Source organism: Panthera tigris, chromosome A1 (genome assembly GCF_018350195.1).
Source record: "Panthera tigris isolate Pti1 chromosome A1, P.tigris_Pti1_mat1.1, whole genome shotgun sequence".
Taxonomy (NCBI): domain Eukaryota; kingdom Metazoa; phylum Chordata; class Mammalia; order Carnivora; family Felidae; genus Panthera; species Panthera tigris.
The window spans coordinates 9,697,649-9,711,919 of record NC_056660.1 but is presented as its reverse complement, the minus strand read 5'-3'; the positions used below and the strand labels follow the sequence as shown (position 1 = coordinate 9,711,919).

Sequence of the window (14,271 nt, the reverse complement as noted above, 5' to 3'; positions counted from 1 at the left end):
AATTGAGAATAGAGATTTTGGGGGAGTTGTGGGATAATGAGTGATGTGTATCTGTATCTTTTCCACACATATGAGACAAAACTGAAGATCAACCTCTGTGGCTCAGCCGGCTGAGCTTCCAACTTCAGGTCGGGCCATGATCTAGTGATTCGGGAGTTCAAGTCCTGCACCAGGTTCTCTGCCATCAGCGCACAGCCCACTTCCGATTCTCTGTCTCCCTCTCTCTCTGCCCCTCCCCCACTCGCTCTCCCTCTCAAAAAATAAAAACATGTGAAAATAAATAAAGAGAGAAATAAAATATTATTACCAACCTTTAACTCCTTCCAATCGACTGGTGTGCAGAAGCTTGCTTGCTTGATCGTACTTCGTAAACAACCGCCAGAACACAGATCCCTCATTAGAACACAGGTCAGTCGCAGCGTTCTTTAACCCCTCCAAGTGCACCAGTGCTGACAGAATACAGTCTAACCAACAGAGAGCATTAGCATTTTTCCACTGGACGTAGGAAGACTGGCAAAGTGACGTACATTTGCTCTCCGACGGCATTTCCAGTTCAGATGTGCATCCTTCATCGCGAGGGGAAATCCCTCCAGTTCCAGAAACATCAACTGTAGTAGGAGCTTCTTCAGCAGCCATGGCAATAACATCAGCCTCCAAACTCTCATTCTGTTCCAAGGAACCCACTGTCCTGCCTGGGTGCTGTGGTCCACTGCGTGGTGAATCAGGTAAGCTTGATGGGGTCTCACCATACGCTTCTCCATCGCGTTTGCTGTTCAAACCTTGCTCACCGTCAGTAACAGTGTGATTTTTAGTCTTTTTGGCATTTGCTAAAAGAGGTGAATCTTTATAGCCGGTTTCCAAGAACTTTCTTTTTTGGGACTTATTTGGAGTGGGATAATCTTCCAAATCAGGGGAAATTAAGTTATTAAGTAATTTAGAGCCCAAAGGGTAGATGCACTAGAAAGAAAAAATAAAATGATAAAAACTACAAAAAAAGTCAAATAAGCTCAAGTTTTATATTACAGTTTCTATGTCATGAAATGTATGTACAAAATTTCAGCATTAATATAATTTTATCAATCTAAATTTAAACGACCTAGGAATTTAACCAAAATTTTGGCCCCCAAAAGAGTTAATCTTCCCTAGTTAAATTGAACAATCAAGGGTTTAATCTGATCCACACTAGAGTAAGCTAACAAGGAAAACATACATTTTTCTGCTTTAATAAAAAATCTAATGCTGAGTGAATTAACAATTTCAACAATTTAAAGAAACATTCTATGATGAGTGTTACTCCTTTTGGGGCAGGTACACTGCATAACATTACAAACTGGAAAAGTGTTTTCAAATAAAAAAAGCTGCGTGAGCAATTTCTGTGTCTCTTAATTTTAAAACTGAATCTTAGGGGCGCCTGGGTGGCTCAGTCAGCTGAGCGTCTCTAGATTTCGGCTCAGGTCATGATCTTGCGGTTCATGGGATAAAGCCCTGCATGGGGCCCTCTGCTGACAGCACAGAGCCTGCTTGGGATTCTCCCTCTGCCCCTCCTCCACTTGTACTCTCTCAAAACAATAAATAAATGTTAAAAAAAATAAAACAGTATTAATCTGAAAGCACATCAGCATTATCAATTTTACATCCTTACTGGATCTAAGAGTCAATCTGGGTGAATTTTAACAACTTCATCAAATCTCACTATGTATTAACACAATTTCAGCCAAATATCAAACGTGTAAACAAATCACTTAGTTTGAAAACTAGCAAAATATTTTAAAAAACAAATTCAAGAAATCTACATACTATGTGTCATTTAAAATGCCTTCTTCTACACAAGCATGCTAACTGCTACCCTGGTGGCCTCTAATGAGCTACAGAACTACCCCACCTGGTATTCACGCCCTGATAGGGTCAGTCCCCCCAACATAACGCTCTGGGTTTAGCCATGTGACCAGCTTAGATGGGATGTTACCAAGCATGATGCACGTGGAAGCCTGGTAAGTATAGGCTCATGGGCTAGTCCTTTTGGAACCCTCCTTTTGGAACACTCTCTCTTAAAGAAGTCCCATCCATCATACTGTGAGGAGCCCAAGTAGCCCCATGGAGAAACCCTTATGGAAAAGAACTGAGATTTTGGCTGACTGCCTACGCGGAGTTCCCTGTTGGCAAACAGTACTGACATCAGCCATGTGGACATTTTAGGTGTCCCAGCCAACAGCAGGTAAAGTGTTAAGAACTACCTGGGGAGCCCACAGAATCATGAGGAATAAGTAAAGCCATTAAGTATTTTTAGTCACTAGGTTTTGAGCAACAGACACTGAAATGCATTAAACGCTTTCATTTAAAGTACAGCTGCTTCTATACAAGTGAACGCCATTAACACTGTACTAAAGAAATTCTTTAGTTCAATAGGATAAGTTCTGGATTCTTCTGTTACCAACTAGTAATGCACTCACCATCAGCTAACAACTTGTCTCTCAACTTTATGCCCTGAGATTATTTCCTAAATCCTACCATATGTCAGAAAACAGAGAACACTTTAAAAGCGATAGCAACTATATATTCATAGGTATAGACAGGTATATATATATATACAGAAAAAATGAAAGCAGGACCTCAAAGAGATACTTGCACACCCTTATGCATTGCAGCACTATTCACAATAGCCTAGAGGTGGAATCTACCCAAATTTCCATGAATGAACAAATGGATAAAGAAAATGTGGTATAGTCGGGGGGGTGCCTGGGTGTCTCAGTTGGCTAAGAAAATGTGGTATATACATACAGTGGAATATTACTCAGCCCTAAAAAAGTAAAGGAATCTGTCACAAGCTACAACATGGATAAACACTGAGGACTAAGAGTCAGTCACAAAGACAAATATAGTAGGATTCCACTTACATGAGGTACCTAAAGTAGTCAAATCCACACAGACTAAAAGTAGAATAGTGACTGTCAAGGGGTGGGGGGAGGGAAAGGGCGAACTGTCATTCAGTGGGTACAGAATTTGAGTTTTTCAAGACGATAAAGTTCCAGAGATCTGTCGCACAATAACGGGAATATAAGTAACACTCCCGAACTGTACACTTAAAAATGATTAAGATGGTAAAATTCATAGTTTTTTTTTTTTACATTAAGTGAAAAAAAAAATTACAACAAATTTAAAACCAAAAAATCTTAATCGGTCTCAGAGTTAAAATAATGTTGTGCACATCCTACCAGCACCCCTTCTTAATTAAAAGCAATGAACCATAGGGCACCTGGGTGGCTCAGTTAAGCGTCCAACTCTTGATATCAGCTCAGGTCAAGATCTAACCATCGTGAGACTGAGCCCTGCGTCTGGCTCTGCACTGAGTGTGGAGCCTGCTTGGGATTCTCTCTCTCCCTCTCCTTCTGCCCCTTACCTGCTCCTGCTCTCTCTCAAAATAAATAAACTTAAAAAAAAAAAACAAAAACAAAAAAAACCATTAAGGGCCCTGGGGCTGCAAAATTTAGTGGCCTAGACGGTTTCCCCCCTACATTATTTGAAAATACTTTAACTGACTTTTCAATCTATAATTTGTGGTCCAATCATAGGGCAAATTTAAAACATAATTTGTCCTTGTCCTGATTTTTCCCTCTTATGAATTAATGCTTTTGGATGTTTATCTCTTTTATACATCAACTTTAGGTCTTAATATGCCACAGAAGTTTTTGGCTTGTCTTCAAAAAAAGGGAAAAGTCATAAAACAATACACAGAGTGCTAGTTTCTCCATGTAGCCCAACCATATAAAAGCATTCAAAATCTAATGCTGCCTCTTTCACTGATTTTGTTGAGTAGCTTAAACAGATTCCCGTTTTTAATCCTGCAAAACAGAAAAAGGAAAACATTGCACACTGCCTTACATTTGGAAAATTATCTTAAGGTATGGCCAGAAACAAGTTATAAAAATAATTTACAAAAAAAGTAATAATAATTTACATTCATTTTACAAATGAAAAAAAAAAACAGGAAAATGAGTTTTTTGATGGCTTAACACTAAAGACTTAAGAGCCTTATAAAGTTCATGTTTAAAAAATAAACTAAATAAGTGTTCCAATAAAAGACTAAATAATGGAATACTCAAAAAAAAAAAAAGAGAGAGAGAAAGAGAGAAAAGATAAGTTAAAACTCCCTACAGTTTGAAAAAACTTGAGTTTCAATTTATTAATTTGGAAGCAGAGTTTGAACATTAGTGCTTTTTTCAAACCAAAAAACTTCTGATCAAAGAGGGGTTTCCCATGTGGTTTACAATTTGGCAATTGAAAGCAGAATGTTCAGTGGACTCCAAATTTTATAATAAAACCCTACAGAAATTAACAAATTGATTCAAAGGTCTTCTAGACCAGGGATCAGCAAACTTTACCTGTCAAAGGCCAGATAAATATGTTAGGCTTTGCAAGCCAGTCAATGTCTGTCATTAACTACTCAAGTCTGCCATTATAATATAAAAGCAGCCACAGACAATACAAAAATGATAGGGTATAGCTAAGTTCCAATAAAATTTATTTATGGACACGGAAATCTGAAATTCACAGAATTTTCATGTATTACAAAAGAGAACTCTTTTCATGTTTTCCTAATCCTTTAAAAATCCGTTCTTAGCCTGTGGGTGTCATACAAAGTGTTTGCTGACTCCTGGTGTAAACCAATCTACCTCATAAAACATACCGGGCTCTTACCGATTAGAACATTTTCTAAAATTTAGATAATAATTACTTTAAAGTTCTCTTTTTATATTTGCAGAGTTTATACTTAATATTCTTGGTTATATGTTTTCTTCCTCATCACTCAAAAAGAATGCTTCAAAACTAAAAATGCAAATACCTCTAACTTTACGAGCCAAAACCTAATGTCCTGAGGACACTTCTCCATTATGGTAGTCTGTGGTTAAAGAACTCTACTGAAATATTATACGTTGTTTGGAAGAGCGGGGAAAAGTAGTTTTTTTCTAGGAAGATTTATTTTCTCTCTTCAATATTCACCATTCTACAACTCTGTTCTGAGCCAGCTGATGAGTAAACTCTCTGCATAGTCCGCTGTTAGGATAAGCCGTCCAACCTAAAATCAAGCCCTCTAATGGTGCGACAGAGCCCATGTCTGCTCAAAGGAGAGCAGCTCTCCAGCAATTCCAGGACACTTTCTATTTTCCCCTCACTACTGGATACAGTCAGCATACAAACATGCCGTTGTTTTTCCCAACTTAAAAACTTCCTCTTCCAGGTACCACCTCACATCTATATTTCTCAGTTCTTCCTCTCCCTATTTTCTATCACTCACTGCAATCAAGCTTTTATCATTAATACTTAACCCAAACTATTCTCATTAAGGTCTTCAATGACCTACAACACTAGCCAATGGTGAGTATTTATCCTCATTGAGTTCTTACTGGCATTGAAAGTAAATAATTTCTTCTTAACTATTTTTTCACTTGACTTCCAGGACAAAATTATCTCCTTTCTGGGTTTACTCCTACCTCACTGTCTATTTCTCTCACCCTTTTCCTGGTTCCACTTCATCTCCCCACACTCTTAATGCTGGAGTATAACAGGGCTCAGTCCTTGAATCTCTACCCATACTTCTAGGTAAACTCATCCACTGTCATGGTTCAATTATATACATGCTGATGACTCCCAAATTTATCGAACTTCACTCTCCACCTAATAGCAGACACACAGATCCAACCATTTATTCCATATACCCTCAATATCAGATATCTGTCTCGAGTTTGACTTGGTGCTGGCCTGATCTTCCCCTAAAATCTTCGTCTTCCCAAAGTCTTTCTCATCTCAGTGACTGGCAACTCCATTCTTCCAATTATTCAAGTCAAAAATCTGGGAATCATCCCTGATTCCTCTCTCTCCTACTATGTATCTATCCCAATCTTTCAGCCAATACTTTTTGGATCTACTTTCAAAATATGTAGATAATCCACTCATGTCTCATCACCTTAGCCACTACTTGCTCCCCACGGAATACTCCAATTGCCTTCCAACTAGTTAGTCTCCCTGCTTCAAGTCTTGGCCATTACAGATACTTTCAACAAAGGAGCCACAATGATCCTTTTAACATGTAAATCAGATTATGTCACTCCCTGCTATGGTTCTTCATTTCAGTCACCGTAAAAGCCTGGTAAGAAAGACCCTGCTGGGTCCAACCTCTTCCCCATTATTTTTCTGACCCATCTTCTAGGACTCTGCCTCACTCCCTCAGATCCAGCTCTGCTAGTTTCCTTGCAGTAGAACACGCGCAGGCACCCCCCATCCACCGCCCCTCACAGGGCCTTCGATCTGCTACTCTCCCTGCCTGGAAAGCTTGTTCATCCCACATCCACATGGCTTGTTTGTCTTCATCTTTCAGGTCTTTGCTCAAATGTCTCTCAATGAAGAGTTCCCTTCGCCACTCTGTTTAAAATTGCAAACTACACATTCCCGAACATTCCATTCCCTGGGCTTTATTTTTCCCCACAGCACTTTTCATCACCTCACACACAAAAAATATAACTTACTTATTGATTTTCTTTCCTACTCTAGAACGTGACCTTCTTGAGGTAAGAAATTTTTGCTTTTTCACTGTATCCCAGCCTTTGGAACAATGCCAATATGGTGACACTCGAAAAAAAATTTACTGAATAAATGCAAAAAGAAATTTATTTCTATTTGTGAGAATGCCTGGGATTTTCTTCAAGTTATACCCAGCAAAAGTATCTATCACCAACAGTGTGATTTAGTTTAGTATTTTGCAAATTTGGCTGATCATCAGCCTCACCCTAAAAATTACAAAACTATAAAATTCTGGGTCAACTCTACCGAATGAGCATCTGGGTGTGAGATCCAGAAATTTTTAAAAAGTACTCCAAGTGACTCTGAAGAACTGTTACTTTACCTGGAATAAAACATACCTGAAATTAAAAGACTATATTCCAATTACAGTTCTGCTACTTTAGGAAGATCTTATGTTCCCAAACCCTCTGTATCTGATTTCTTAATCATAAAATGGAACTATCTACCTTGCAAAACTTTGAGAACTAAATACGTAGAGAACAATTTCATCAACTGTCAAGTACAATAAAATGTGGAGTATTATGGAGTTTAATGAGCTCCTATATAAAAGCTGTACCACTGGAAACGAAGTCTATAATTAATTCTAAAAGATATTTAGATCCTTAAGGACTTTCAATTAATAACTTTTCCAGTAAGTTCCAAAGTTTATAAACCAAGGAGGTGAAAGACTATTATATACCAACAACTAACAAGGACCCCCACAAGGTTAATGGGAAAAAAAAAAAAAAAATCTTGAAATGTAGATTCTCTTCTCATTAAGTCTAATGATAATAAAAACAAATACCTTCATGCAATACCCCAGGGAAATAACTGAAGTGGAAAAATAACACAAAATATTTAAAACTGTACACCGGACAGATCTAGAAACTCTGATTATCTATTAAAAATGTAAACTCTGAAAGATACAAAACGAGTACAAATATAAATACGGAAGAAAAAAGCAAAAAGCTAAAACCTTGATACTATCTAAGATTAATACTTTACCTGCAGATCCTCACACAAAAAGACAGATTCTTGAAAACTAATTCGGTAAGTCTTTAAGGCTTTTAACTTTCCCTTCTCTCTACAAGCAGGACAATACCCATCTGACGGGACTTTAGCTGAATCATAATTCTAAAAAAGAAATAAAGTAAATTAAAATATAGACATTCCTAAATTATATCAAATTACAAAAAGTTAAACGAAAAAGGAACCAGAAAAAAATTACAATTTTCACCTGGAAGTGTTCTGGCTAGATATTTTAAACATGGCAAATAAAAGAAAAGCACATAGGCTTAAAATACAGCTACTATTCCAAAAAGAAATGTATTACAGTTTTAAATATTAAATTTTAAGTGCTAAAAATAGCATCAGTTTTATGTGCAAGAAAAAAGTAATGTCAACTGCCAGGGAAAATGTATGTTCCATATTTTCAGAGAATAATAAACCACAAGGTCTATATTCTATTTCTATTTTCACATACCAATAAAACACAGAGAGGTAAACACATTAAAATAATCTTTCGCCATTGCTTAAGATTTCCGTGGAAGATACAATTTTTTAGAATTGGAAAATTAAAACCAAATTTAAATCTCTAAAAAAAGGAGGAAAAAACCCAACTTTGCACTGAGGCAAAAAATAAGTTCACTAACTTTTCCCAAATACCCCACCATGTGGAGTGAAGATATCCCTATATCAGCCCCTGGTCCAATCACTGGCAAACCATTTCCAATCTTCGGGGAATCCATCACTCCGAGTCATTGGCTAATTTATGTCACTTGAAACATGTCAATATCACTAAGGATTTTTCAATGAACCCTGGAAAAAAAAAAGTCAATAGACAATTAAATAAAAAATTCTATTTACCTTGAAAAAGAGCTATGCTATAAGATGTATATATATTAAATATACTTTGAAACCATATGTCTTAAGATAAACATATTCTAAAATTGTAATCTTGACGTGAAATCAAATAACCTATACATAGAAACCTGGCAAATTTGTTGGAAGAGGGCAGACTGGAAACAGGACCAAGTTTCAGACTTACTTGTAAGCAAATTTATTAAAACTTACAAAAGAAGGTAACTATTCTTTAAAGCAAATTATACTGACCAGAGTTTGAAAACTCAAGTTCTTAGAGTCTATGCATAATCTGAAACAAGTATGTCAGCGTTATATTAGAAGGTACTTTAAAGACTCAGGATCTTTTGTGCCATTGCTTGACAGACACAAAAGAACCCCATAAATTCCTATTGCTTTCAACCACCAAGAACAGGTCACCAAGAGGATAATGCTATTTTTTTTAAGTTTCCACCAATATACTATTTTATAATAAATGAACTGTACCCGACAAAAATGTAAACACTGTAATAGTACAAATTAGGTATTTAACAAGCTTGGTTTGAGTGTTAATTTCATGGAGTAGAATCACATTCAGTAAAGTTGAAATTATGAGACTGGAGCTCAGTAAAAGGAAAAAATAATTGTTAAGAGTAGTTTAGATATGTGTTTAAAATATAGGGAAACCAGATACAAAAGACCTATAGCAGAGAACAGCAGGGATGTTGTAAAATAATTTCAAGCAAAAGTCTTTCCCAAATCTAAGAATTCATCATTCTATGACAACCATTTCCTGGGAAACTGTGGCTCGCAGATTCACTTTAAAAACCAGTGACACTATTCTGTTCCAGATATATAAACTTTACATGTCTTTCAAGCCGAGGAATAATGTCAAAAATAAAAATGTTTAAGAAGAAAAGTGTAAGTGAATCTCAATTCCCTCTTCCTAAAGAAATATATTGATATGGCAGGACTTCTCAACTACAGCAGTGTAAACATTTTGAACCAAATAATTCTTTGTTGTGAAGGCTATCCTTTCCCCGTATGATGTTCAGCGGCATCGCTCACTCCTACCTACTAGATGCCAGTGTTACTCACTCCTCAGTTGTGACAAAGTCTCCAGACACTGCCAAAAGACCCCTGGGAGGCAAAACTGCCCCACTGAGAACCACTGCCAAAATGATCAAAGTAAGGGGCACATGGGTAGCTCTGCCAGTTAAGCATCCGATTCCTGATTTCGACTCACTGCATGATCTCACGGTTCATGAGTTCGAGCCCCAAGTCTAGCTCTGCGCTTCACAGCGCGGAGCCTGCCTGGGACTCTCTGTCTCTCTGACTCCCTCTCTCTCTCTGCCCCTCCCCTGCTTGCATTCTCTCTCTCTGTGTCAAAGTAAATAAATAAACTTCTAAAAAAAAAAAAAAGATAAAAGTTTGGTGCTTTTACTTTATAAGCTCCTCACAGAAAACACAAATTTATCATTTTTGCTCTGTTCTATTTATAATGTACTTACAAAAGGCAACAAACTAGACAGAAAAGAGTCCAACTGCTTATGGTTCCAGAGTGGCCAAAAGCATGGGCTTTACAACAGCAGATCTGGGTTCAGAAATTTGTAACATTGGTTTGTTCTAAGAATTAAATACATATAAAATGCTTAGCACCTGAACACACAATACGTTTTAACTACTGTTTGTTTGGTGCTAACTTTATACTTTACCCTATAGAAACTATGGAGCCCATCTTGTATTATTCTGCACTATTCTCAAAAGAAACTGGTAGAACCTGGTACGCTATAATCCTTGAATAAGATGTTTTTAATGAAAATTTCCATCTGCCTGTGAGATCTAGAAAAACTTTTTTGGCCTGTTTTGTTTTGTTTTTTTTCTCTCTCTCTCAATTATAAAAGTAAAAATAAGAAGCCTTCAAATCTGCTCTGATCCTGATCTCAGCAGCCAACATTTCAATGGGACAAGAAGAGAGGCTGGTGGTTGAAATTCTGACTATGCAAAACCTGGCAAAAGAAAACTGATTAAAAAAAAAAAAAATAGCAGAGGTGAGCTATCCAGGACTTTCAAAAACAATTTACTTTGTCTTATACACAAAACCCTGGGGGTGATTCTTGCAAGTTAATTTGCCCTCAATGATGGTCTCCATTGTTCTCGCTACAAACATAACCTGCTCCTCTTTCTTGTATCTCACCTAGATTTTGGCATCTTCATCCTTCCAAATACCCACACTAGAAAATTCGAGTGGTTCTCTAAACTTTCACTTCCCACTTCCTCCTGTCCAAGTTCTGTGGACAATTCTTGGGAAGCATCTCAAATCCCACCTCTTTCCATCCGATCCCCACTCCGTATTGCAGCCAAAGTAACGCTAGTATAAAACAAGTCTGAGTCTGTCACGGCTCAACTTAAAATCATTTACCCCAACCTGATTGTAGGAAAGTCCAAACAGCTCAGTATGGACCTAAGGGTAGGACTATGACCTTAAAACTCACTGTACTTGAGACCGACCAACCCGGCTTTCCAGTCTTACCTTCCTCTCCTCCACTTCAACCTCAGCACCTTCCTTCTGACTCCCTCTTTTCATTATTTCGGTGAGCCACTGATACTCCAGGAGCCCCAGTGTGAATGCCTAGCCCAGTATGAACCCAGTTACAGCACAAAGAATGCGTAAAGTTGCCCCTGGGTATGACGAAAGATATGCAATTAAGCTTCTTTCACAGCCCCGTGTGCACAGTGGGGAAACCCGGAGAACCAGCGGCTCCGAGAAGAGCCTCAAACTTTACATCTGAGCTTGCCCTCCAAGACCAAGAGAGCTCAGCACATGAATTATCAAAGGTAAGACCACAGTAAACTTGGAGCCGAGGACTGGGGTCGGCTTTGGGTGCCCGACCCTCCAGAATCAGATGCACAGGACCAAGACCTGTCAGTTCCAAAACCAAACCTTGGAAACCCAAGGTGCAGGGTTCCGTTAACCCTCCCCATCTCCACGCTCTTTGGAAGAACGAGACACAAAACAACTCTGGTTTCTCTTCAGCATTTACCTCTCTGAGCCAAAACGAATCAGTAACTCTCTACCTTAATCGCCAACCCTTCCCCCCCGAGCCCAGTCCCAGCCCCTCCCTTCCCTCTCCCAGCCTAGCCCACCTTTCAGCGCGCGGACCCCCCCGGCGGCAGTCCCTTTTCCCCAGCTCTGTGCCCCCTTCCCTACTTCGGGAGCTGAAGGAAACCACTTCCTCTCCTCCCTTACCTGCCGCGTGCACGCTCCTTCTTCACACCGGGTCGGTCCGAACTCCTGGTCCAGCTTGGGTCCACACCACCCCGTGCAACGTTCAACCCACGTTCCCCCCGGCCCGCTCCTCCCCCACCGGCCTCTGCGCTCGCAAAGCGGCTTCCGGTTTGAGTCCGCGGCTAAAGAATTCCCCTTCCTGCTCGGCGCGGGGCCTGAAAGTTCGTCGGCGTGGCGGGGAAGGTGAGAAGGGGAGCACTTCCGGACGGCCTCTGCAGAGGCGTGGCTGCCCGCCCGGCTGTCGCAGCCGCAGTTTCAGCCGCGGCGACGGCTAGGGGCGGGGCCGGTGGCTGCCGAGCCCGGCATCTGTGAGTGGCTGGGTTTGGGGAGGCGACGTTTCTGGAAGCTGCTGGAAAGCGCTCGAGTGGCGGAGGTGACGCCGGCGACCAGGGGGTGGGGCGTGATTAAAACTAGTGCGCGCTCGGCAGCGGAGGGATTACGCTGAGGAAAGAGAGTGGCGCGCACCTCGTTGCGCCCGGGCCGACGCGAGCCCGGGTCGGAAGTCGACGCGGCGGAGAGTGACCTGGGTGGGTGGGTGGTGGGGCGAGGGAAGGGCTCCCCAGCCTGCAGAGGCGGAGGGTGCAATGGAGCTTGTCGGCCGGCGCGTCCCTGCAGCGCTGCGGTCTCCACGACGACTGTGGGCCGCGCAAGGCCCCCGTAGTCCGCTCTCCTAAAGCCTCGGTGAGAGCCGAGCAGCCACAGAGTGTGTGTTCACAAAGGGTCACCACACACGGAGCTGCCCCTCCCTGTCTCCCTAAACCCCATCTTCGAGGCCAGGGGCTTTTCTGCCAGGATTCTGGGGTGTTTCTCCTTTCCTCCCTCCCAGATCTTCTAACGGTAAGGGGAGTAGCCAAAGCACAGGGACTTTGCTGTCCACCGCCCGTTTTTGCTAGTCAGCAGCCGATCTGTCCCTGCTGCGTTCATTTTAGCTGCCCTGCCTTGCTTGAACTTAAGAGAAAAGGATAGTTCTCCTGCAGTTGATAAGTTTAAGGCTCTGCTTTCGTAGGAAGGTCATGTGGCTTAAGGGACATCGGGACCGCGTGTGCTATTTCTGAGTTGCATTCTGAATCTTGGGGCAGCATATTCTAGAAGTCCTTTTGGTCGACTGGTTCTATAACCTAGAGTAACAGTTTGGATTTTGTGACCCTGTCGTGACAGAGTAACCACCGTTAGCATTTTGGGCTGGGGGGGGGGGGAATGTTTTTAGTGGTTTCAAACTAAATAACTATATTCTAAAATAATGCTGGTAATTTTGATAGGGCGGTATAGAGGAAACAAGTCCCTTATACCAAGAAATTCTTCAGTAGAAAGGATTTTAGTTGTCCGTACTTATGAATGCATATGGCCAAGAAATCCAGTAGGGAGTTTGTTTTTCCTCCAGACTGAAAACTAGGCTGGTTAATTTTTGCTTACCTTTCTTGTTGTCCTCGATTATTAATATGCTGGTATATTTGTTGTAAGATCTAACTAGTTTTCTCTTTTTTAAATGAATTATGAAAATAGAACATAGCATTTCCTTCTTGAAATAATAGACAAACTCGGAGCGTTTTTCTTTGCTAATGGAAATTGCTATTTCCATTTTCAGGATAGAATACAGGATTTTTTTTTTTTTTTTTTTTTTTTTGTAAATAATGCTTGCCGAATTGTTAACTTCGTACGTTGAACAAAATAATTGATTCAGTTAAAATTGTAGCTACAGTTTTAAGATGGAAAAATCAACATTGCCAAACTGAATTATATCAATGAAACGTTGTTTGTGAAGTTGATTTATAGTCTTGCAGTGCAAATTTGATTTTTTGCCAGGAAAAAATATGTAATAGTGACAGAAACAAAATGGATGTAGGGCTTGGGTTGTGGAAAGAAAAGAGGATTTTAGATATACAGATTTGACTCCAGAATTTTTCCCCCTTGTAAAAGGTAGGAAAAGTTCGGCAAGACTTTGTAAAAGGAGTGATGCTAATAAGGACAATTAGGAGAGGTTGACTAGAAGAAACTCTCCTTTCAGTTGTATTACGGTAGCAGTCCCAGGTTGAAAAAATTGAATACATTCATGCTTTTTCCTTGCGAATGTGTTTGGAATGCCTCTTTCTATGTACACTGGTCCCAGAAAGAGTACAGTTACCTTTCAGTAGAAAGCAATCTCCTCATCAGCAATGTGGTACAGAAATTGTATTTAACGTGTTTCCATTTAAAAACTAACACACTGTGATTAAAGGAAGCTTTTATTAGTGAACAGCCCAAATAGGAATATAATGTACAATTAGGATTTTCTTTCTTCTCTTTTAAATGTTTTCTTTTCATAGCATCAGGTTTTGTCCCCTCTGCTGGATTGGATTCCTTAATCAGGAGCCAAGTCTTTAGCCCAAACCTGGGATGTAAAAGCTGCCTGCTGTGATTGGTCGTTCTGATCTCATCAAAAAGATGAGAGTTGAAGGAACTAACCCTATTTTTTTAGCAGCACCTTTGTGAGTGCAGTCTATAATCTATTTAATTCCAACATTCAGGAGGCTGCACAAACCAAAAACTTACTAAACTTGGAGAGAAAATTAATTTGGTAACAAAATATCACCCAAGCTAATGAAAAGTGA

The 14,271-nt window shown here is 39.9% G+C and overlaps 1 protein-coding gene and 1 long non-coding RNA gene across 5 annotated transcripts in view; one reads left to right on the top strand and one right to left on the bottom strand.

Annotated features, from left to right (window-relative positions):
* USPL1 (ubiquitin specific peptidase like 1) overlaps positions 1–11,990 on the bottom strand; it is a 37,577-nt gene extending 25,587 nt beyond the window's left edge. Inside the window, exons 1-4 of one of the 4 annotated variants that reach the window (XM_007074333.3) lie at positions 11,645–11,990; positions 8,208–8,373; positions 7,561–7,689; positions 312–957 (exon numbers count right to left, since the gene is read on the bottom strand). In XM_007074333.3, coding sequence (XP_007074395.1) covers positions 312–957; positions 7,561–7,689; positions 8,208–8,303 — 871 coding nt within the window. In that variant the 5' untranslated portion in view covers positions 8,304–8,373; positions 11,645–11,990. Of the gene's footprint in view, positions 1–311; positions 958–7,560; positions 7,690–8,207; positions 8,374–10,927; positions 11,227–11,644 lie in introns of those variants that run through there. The other 3 variants (XM_042993269.1, XM_042993195.1, XM_042993348.1) reach the window with 3 other exon arrangements.
* Positions 11,991–12,009: 19 nt separating this feature from the next.
* LOC122240534 overlaps positions 12,010–14,271 on the top strand; it is a 106,555-nt gene continuing 104,293 nt past the window's right edge. Inside the window, exon 1 of the long non-coding RNA XR_006220322.1 lies at positions 12,010–12,520. This is a non-coding gene — a long non-coding RNA (uncharacterized LOC122240534). The remainder of the gene's footprint in view (positions 12,521–14,271) is intronic.